This window comes from Propithecus coquereli, unplaced genomic scaffold, assembly GCF_000956105.1.
Source record: "Propithecus coquereli isolate 6110/MARCELLA unplaced genomic scaffold, Pcoq_1.0 Scaffold1, whole genome shotgun sequence".
Taxonomy (NCBI): domain Eukaryota; kingdom Metazoa; phylum Chordata; class Mammalia; order Primates; family Indriidae; genus Propithecus; species Propithecus coquereli.
The window spans coordinates 18,918,543-18,926,676 of NW_012133857.1; the positions used below are offsets into that span (position 1 = coordinate 18,918,543).

The following is an 8,134-nucleotide window of genomic DNA, read 5'->3' on the forward strand; positions in this document are numbered from 1 at the left end:
TGGGTTGTAACTTCCTGTAACCAGACAGTCTTTGTTGAAACAGGACGCTGGTTATGAAGAATTTTGCATTCTGAGCTGCTGCAGGCTGTGCTGGGAATGGAAACTAAAGCAGTCAGTGGCAGTGACCACAACCCAGAAGCTGAAACCACACTCCAATTTTCACAAATTGCTAGTTCTGGCTCTGTTCATCACTTATGACTTTTCATTTACATTGCAAGGATTACATTTAGTTGTGTGTAAAATAACATCTTGAAAATAGACTGAAGAAAACCCTTTAGCCCTCAGTAATTTGTACTAACCCACGAAATGTCAGTGCAAACATTTTCTAATATACTAGTAAAGATACGTCCTCTAGTATCAACAGTTAATACAATTATGGGAATGAAAAATGGAGGGCACTGAAAAAGGACAAGGAGGACAAAAGGGAAGGAGGAGGAAGAAACAGAGAACAAGAAGTGTTTTCTTATGGACTTACATTTATTAATATGAATATCTTGCCTAATCTGGGAATTAACCGTATGTTAAAGAAAATGGCGAGAGCTTATTATAAAGATAATACAATCTTATCAGGCCAATGTGCTGTTGAGAACTGGCTGTCGATGGCTTAAAACTGTTTAGCTTTTTCATCTAAAAAACTACTCTTTGTGAGAAAAAAGCTAAACATTTTAATTAAAGAAAAAGTGGACTGAAATACCAGTAAGAATTTCAAAGTGAAATTTGCCTTTTATTTAGCCTCAAGTTGATCAACATTCACCTACGCTAGCAGTGAGAATCAACACTTCTTCTCTAACAGCTATGATTTATCATTTATCCATAGTCTGGATTCGAAATAGTTATTAAAAATGAATACATGAGTAAATGAATGGAAAATGCTTGAAAAAAACAGATCTTAGAAACATGAATTCTAAAAAGCTTTGATAGACCAAATCAAAGCATTTATTTCAGTCCACACCCTATTTTAAAGTTTGCATTTGGAAACCGCAAGCAAAAATTTCAGAAAGAACCTCCCCAGGAGAGTAGTTGAAATTTGATGTTTGTAGGGCAAACGCTGTACACAAGGAGGATAACATTTTAATGTAATTTATTTGAAATGCTTCCAGAAAAGTTTAAGGCCATTATACAAAAACATTCATTTCATCAAAACATTCATTGACTTTCTTCCCATAGGCCAACATTTTACAAATGTCTTTTCTCAATACATTGGCCAAAGTGGCCGATGGCTCCTGCAAAGAATGATTCATTATTTTCTTCACCATCAAAAGGCTTTTCTTGGCTTTCCTCTGCTTCTGTCTGCAGCAGGTTCACTCAATAAATCAATAACGACTTGAGAAACAAAGCAGTTTTAAATAAACTTGTAATAGAAAAAATTCACCATGTTTAAAATCTATAAATACAGAAATAAGTTTTACAAGGTAAAATTGACCACAATATTTTTTAGTTTTTGAAAAATAATAAAGTAACATACCTTGTTTTTAAATTGATATATCTTGTCACGCAGCTTCTTTGAATGCACATGATATATGTACATAATAAAATGACAACATTGTATTTACTGCTTTCTTTTCTGTAAACTTGAAAGACACAGAAAATTAAAAAAAAAGCTTTTTGGCAATAATTTAAAATCATTACTACTAGTGCTGGTGTGGGTGTAATTTTGCACAGGTCATCCTTAATATTTACATTCGCAGGGAACTTTTCTGTGTATTTAGTTGACTTTTTTCAAGGTCTGCACTCCACCCTGCACTGTAAAATCAAGGCTGGACAAAGAGGTTACTAGTTTGGCTAGCTGATTCTAATTAATCAGAGTTAATGAAATTGGCCTCTGGAGAATGTAATTATAATTCTGATTATAGCGCACAGAACCAGAGATGGCAAACTGACCACCTAAAAGCAGAGCAGGAAAACCCAAGGCTCTGGCCTTTCTCAGAATGCACTGGGTCACGCTTTTCTCTTTTAATGGTTCCCACAGGAGGTTCTGATGAAGTGCTTCTTATTCCAAATTCTTCCCCTCCTGTGTTTCTATAAACCAAGTCACTGACAGAGTCACAGCCTGTTTTCCTTGTCGCTTCGTTCGTACTCTAAAGTATGAGTAGGTCTGGGCAGATGAAACAAAATGAAGACAGGGCCTTCTTGTTATCCTGGCAGGTTTTCCCAGGCCCTCTGGGTTCTATTCTGACGTTTTAGGTTGGCCACCAACTATGAGAGACACCTCTCAGTGCCATGCACATTTCAGTTAAAGATTCACAGCTGGCAGCTGCTTTTGTCCTGGCCCTTTTAACGTCAGCCTCTATTTCATGTCCTAACAGATTCTTACATCAAACTGGCACTAGATGAAATTGCAAGGTTCAGACAATGCTTCCTCCTTTGCAAAATTAAGCCTTCAGAATTCCCAGGGATGTTTTCAGACTTTCTAGTTGAATAACATCAAATCAAGTTCACTTCAAGGGTTGATCTTCCCCGCTTCTGCCTCCAGTGCCATCCCGAAACACTCCCTCATGACTTCCTCATGTGCTGTTTGCAAGGCCGTCTAAATTCCATGCCTTCGGCTACCACGTCCAAGAGCTGGACAAGCACTAGAGGCGCACAGGAGGAAGAACTCTTCAAGCAATCTACATAAAACAGTAGTTTAGAAATTCTTTTTGTTTCTATTTTTTAAAAAATCCAGCAGGGCAATTGAAAGTAACTTGTTCAAGTACCTCTCCATCCATCCAGACACTTGTGAAATACAATACAGGGTAACAGTTGCCATGGATTCCAGCTTACACAGACAGACTAGACTGGCAGTTACAGTACTAGGGACAAAGGTACAGATAGAAGAGACTGGGCCAACATGGTCACAAAAGTATTAAAAAGTGCTTCTCCAAACCGTTCCATGTGTGGAATGCAAATACTGTACAGGTAAGACGCAGGGCTACTTCCAGGAAGTACACTCTGTCAGACGTGGCTCTCAACATGCCTGCTGTTCCCACAGGAAGAGTCTGTCTGTTCCATGCGCTCACAGTCGAGGCTGACCTCACTTGTGTCCATACTACAGTCTGACTCACTGTCCGATTGGTCCATCTGCTCAAGTTTTGTTTCTCCCTGTGGCTCCCTGCTCTCGGTGGCAGGATTTAGGAATGGTCCCTCGGAGTCAAGCACCCCAGCCTGCCCGGCAACACACAGAACCGTTTCTTTGGCTTGACGAATACAGTTGAGCCATTGCTGTTTGTTGAAGGTGTCATTGGCTTGTAGCGAGTGGGTCTGACTTTGCGATCCATTTTTGAAACTGACTCTGAAGAAGTTTTTAACTAGAAATGAAAAATATGTGGGAAAAAAAAAGTCAATGGACAGGTATTTCCCCAGGCCAAAGATAACACATGTAGCAGTACTAACCCCCAGTAACCAAGGCAGACATCGGTGATTGCAAAATGTTTCCCACTGATCCAGGACATGGCTCAGCTCCCCCTGCAGCCACCATCAATTAGCCGGAGGTGGCACAGGTCTAGCTCTCAGTTGCCCTCACTGCTCTCAGAACCTTGCAAGTGGATATCATCTTGAGACAACGAAGTCTTGTGATTCAGGGGACCCCGGAGCACTGTTTACCAAACCTGACAAAATCCCCTGGGACGAGCTTGTTAAAAACACAGATTCCTGGGCCCTATCCTTAGAGATTCTGATTCAATAGGTATAAAGTGGATCTGATAATCTGTAATTTCAATAAGCACCCTAAGCTAGAGCTTTTTCTAGTTTAAGAAGTTCTTTTTAACACTAGAACATGCCCATGACTCTCCACATGAGAGTAAGTACCTGCACACTTAGTATCCAATGATTGAGAACATATGTAAAGACAAATTTGGTTTTGTTTTAAAATGAAATTACATTTTAATTATCTCAACAGGAGCTACATGCATTTAAAAAATGGTAGTGCACAATATGGAAGACATTTAATCTAATAACAGCAACATAACGGACATTTAATGGGTCCTGTGTGCCACATGCAATGCTTGGTTCGTGGAAGCCTCTGCTGTCAGTCAGTCCCTTTGCACTTACCCTATAGCCAGTAGGCTGGGAACCACCACTTTAGGTGGAGGCTAAGGCAGAGCAGACCCAAATGATTCCCTGCTAGCCACCTTTGGCTCAAAGATAATCTCTGTCCCTTAAATTTGGGCTCCACAATTTGATCTTAGGCAAGTGCCTTAACTCCTCTATGTCTCAGTTTCCTTATTTATAAAATGGGGAAAAACAATAAGAACCCACCTTACAAGGTTGTTATGAAGAATACATGTGATAATACGTGTAAGTGCTTATACAATGCCTGGCACATAGTCGGTACTCAAAAATATAAGGTCTTATTTCTTCTTCTTCTACTACTACTACGAGGGTAGAGGGATTGATTAGTAGGTAAGAGACAGTGCACACTAATTACTTGGACAATATGATGTCTGTGCCAACCCAGGAGGCTCAAAGGTTACTTTTCCAAAGAAGAATTCCCTGACCACCACATCTAAAACTGGCCTCTACTACTATCCCTCTCTATCCCCTTACTGGGTTTTAGTTTTCTTAACAGCACCCAGAATATTTATTTATCATCTATCTCCTTCATCACAATGTAAGTAACTTTATAGGGACAAGGAAGTTAACCGCTTGCACTACTAGTGACTAGAACAATGCTTGACATGTGGAATATATTCAACAGACAGTGCTATCTTAGCTTCTTTTGGTAAACTTTTTTGTTTATTAAGTCTCAAGTTAGAGAAGCCCATTTGAGTAATGTTACAGATGAACCCTCATTCCAGTTGACCATTCTTATGTCTTGTTAGACACAAGTCTCCCAGCTCAACTATAAAACCCACCACAATGCAACTGGTATCCACGTAGGGACCACCTGGTATTAAGCATGTTTTTATCTAATGGAAGAAGACAGGGAAAGAGAGCTTACGGAGTATGTGCAGACAGGTTCCCTTATAGAATCTTACTTAATCCTTATAATAACCTTATGAAGGTGGTACGTATGTATCTCCATTTTGCAGATGGGGAACTGAGAATCATAGAGGTTCAACAAGGTTACACAATCAGTAGGTGATAGGACAGCATTCAAATGTAGTTTGTCAAGGCTGCAGTTCTTTTCTTTTCACCAGCCAGCCACTTCCTCCCAACTACCATGACCAAAACCATTCAGTAGGTCAACCCCAACTGCCGTCCGTACTTCTCTCATTGTTGCTGAATGCTCCGCGCAGGGAGCCGCCCAGCCTCACTTCTCCATCCTGCAGGTCTTCCAGCAGGAGGTCCTTTACCGGAATCGGCTGACGGTACAACTGGTAGCAGAGCTGTTCATTGTGGGTGATGGCTCGAGTGATCACAAGCACTTCTTGGAACAGGAAAACATGCAGTTTCTAGAAGAAAAGAATCCACAGGATTTCCCTAAGCAATAATTTCATGAGTGGTTGATTTGTGGACCTCTGTGGCCAGAGGACCTCAGGGTACCAGGTTCACACAGGATTATGAACTCCTAGGTTCAAATCTACCTCCAGGAGAACAAAAGTTGGGTAGGTCTGAGGATTTCCAGATATATCATTGCGTTTCCTATGAGAACACCTCCCTGGGGGTCCACTGGAGAAAGCCCTCTGCCTCCAAATACCTGCAGCCAGGACTGCCAACTTGAGGGGCCCTATTCACACTGTAATTAACAACTTGTGCAGACACATACACACTCCAGCGCCTATAATGAAAAAAATGAAAAAGGGGAATAGAATGAAGGGGGCAATGAAGGGAAAAAGAGTTAGCACTCCCCTGGCTTTGGTTTATATTACCCAATGTAATTCTAAGAGATCGAAATTAACAATAAAGGACGAGACTGGTATATTGAAGCCTAATATTAATATTTGCTGCCCAAACTCATAAAAAACACTTGCTCCTTCAACCACAGAGCTGATTATCAGCTTCATTCAGGAACTCCAACTCAGAGCACTGCTCATTCCTGAGGGAACCAGGGCATGCTGCCACAGCCACAAAGAAAGATGATCAAAATTTTCCATCTCAGTTAAGCTTATCACGACCTCGGTTCTCTAAAGAAGTCCTGCTTAAAAGGTTGATGCCTGATGTGCGTGTTGTAGGCAAAAAGAAAATGAAGGCTTGTCTCAAATCGCATCATGAAAGCAAGTTGCTCAGTGGAGTTGGGGTAAATTTGCTCCATTCAATGCTAAGTCCTCTTACAGTCTGGAAATGCTGAGAAACTGAAGTGAAAATATTTACAACTTTGCAGCTAGGTTCTGGTTTTCTGGTGGAAACACTCAGGAAAATGTCAACCCAAGGGTTTCAAAGGGGAGACCAGAAGGGGAGGGGTGGAAACTCAGATTAGAAACTTGATTTAGGGTAAAGGAAGCACATTTGGCACTATCAAATAATTTTATATTTGAGAGAAAAGAAACCTGTAGGTCTTCTACCCCTATTCCCACCACACACACACACACACCAAAACTGCAGAAATAAAAACTCAACCAAATCTTGGCTAGTGGGAATAAAATATATATATTTAGAAAGATTGAAAAATGGAGTAGAGCACAAAGTAATCAAGTTAAAGGCTTTTTAGGGTGGTGGTAGTAGAAAGAATGTGTTAAGAATTTTCTTTTGGGGGTGGGGGAGGGAAAGGGTTGGTCTTGTTTTATGTACAGTATTTAAAATAATCAGAATTTTTTTACATTGTTTTCATTTCAATCAATCTTCTAGCCAAAGTAGGCAGTTTGAAGTCAGATTGTCTGGGCTAGTCTCAGCTCCCTTTTGCCCTCAAACTATTGTGCTTTTTTTCTGACACAGGACTTTGTTCACAATAACCTTCACAACTCTACTGGGGGAAAAAACAACAAACCTCCCACCCCAACTACTACCTTTATTTTCAAAAATCTATCTTTCTGCAATATGAACTAGAGTTCATCTTTAATGCCTTGGACACATCCAATCAGAGTCCTCAGTCCTTGACCGATGTATGCGCAGAAAGAGAAAAGGCCCACACCCCATGGAGAAATGTACCTTCCTATCTCGCACAGGGCCTTCTATAAAGAATGTTTAAGGAGCTGAGTGTCAGATATTAGAAGTTCACCACTGCTTTCTGAATGTCAGCAAGAAGCAGAACACAACTTTCTAGCCGTCAGTAACTCCCTAGTCACAGAGAGACACATCCGTAAGCAACAGGCTTGACAGGTCTCCTTGCTCCATCGCACCATGAGCTGGTTGGACCCACTGCAGCCCTGACAATGAATGGGCTGCCTGCTGATTTCAAGTAACATTTCCAAGCCTGCTCAGTCCACGCCAAAATGGTGCCCCTTGAATTATCAAAGCTTTATTAAGAATTCTTCAATCTAATTTTGGCTTTCATTCTGAGGGTTGGCTAGATACGGAAGATGAAATACAGTCAAAATGGAGATCCTCTCTCCCAATGGCTATCTCAACACAGACATTTAAACACACGTGCACACACATAATTCCTACTGGCTATGCATACAAATAGCCTGGTGAGTTGAATGAATTTTGAACTCTCATATAATTCAAATTCGTCCATCCTTTAAATGAGCATTCATTCATTGAGTGTCCAGTAAGTACCAGGTCCCCAAAATAGGCTCTAGGGACTGAAAAAGCATAGTCCTCTCCCTAAAAGAATATGGTATAATGGAAGATACTGCCAGACAGACGGCGAATTGCAACCCACTGTAGTAAGTGCTCCAGGGGAGATTTGCCAGTTGTTTGATAGTAGAGGAAAAATTTTAATATCTACTCAGGAATAAAAACCAGGAAATGGGCTACCTACAGGTCAGAGCTAGATACTCAGCCAGTGGAAGATAGGTTATTATTTAAAAAAACAAAACAAAACAAAAAACAAACTGATTTCAACATGTCAGTCTGTGCATCAGTCCCAATCCTTGAGAAAGTAGTGTTTCTCATAAAGCTAAATACATTCAATTTAAGAGCCACCTGCTTTTCTGAGATTAAATCCTTTTAACATGCTGTTAAAATCATCCTTTATTTTCTGAAGTCAAAGTGGGAGATGTTAACTGTTCTGTATTTATTTTTGAAGGTCATGAGCAAACAAAATAAAGAGCTGGCAACCCTATGTTTGTTTCCAAAATTCTTTTTGAATATGCACTGGTCCATGACATTAAAA

The 8,134-nt window shown here is 40.4% G+C and overlaps 1 protein-coding gene across 1 annotated transcript in view; it reads right to left on the minus strand.

Moving 5' to 3' along the window:
* Window positions 1-2,563: 2,563 nt before the first annotated feature.
* The window catches only part of ARHGEF3 (Rho guanine nucleotide exchange factor (GEF) 3), a 198,196-nt gene continuing 192,625 nt past the window's right edge, over window positions 2,564-8,134 (minus strand). The window contains exons 9-10 of the mRNA XM_012640761.1: window positions 5,186-5,372; window positions 2,564-3,287 (exon numbers count right to left, since the gene is read on the minus strand). Coding sequence (XP_012496215.1) covers window positions 2,935-3,287; window positions 5,186-5,372 — 540 coding nt within the window. The 3' untranslated portion in view covers window positions 2,564-2,934. The remainder of the gene's footprint in view (window positions 3,288-5,185; window positions 5,373-8,134) is intronic.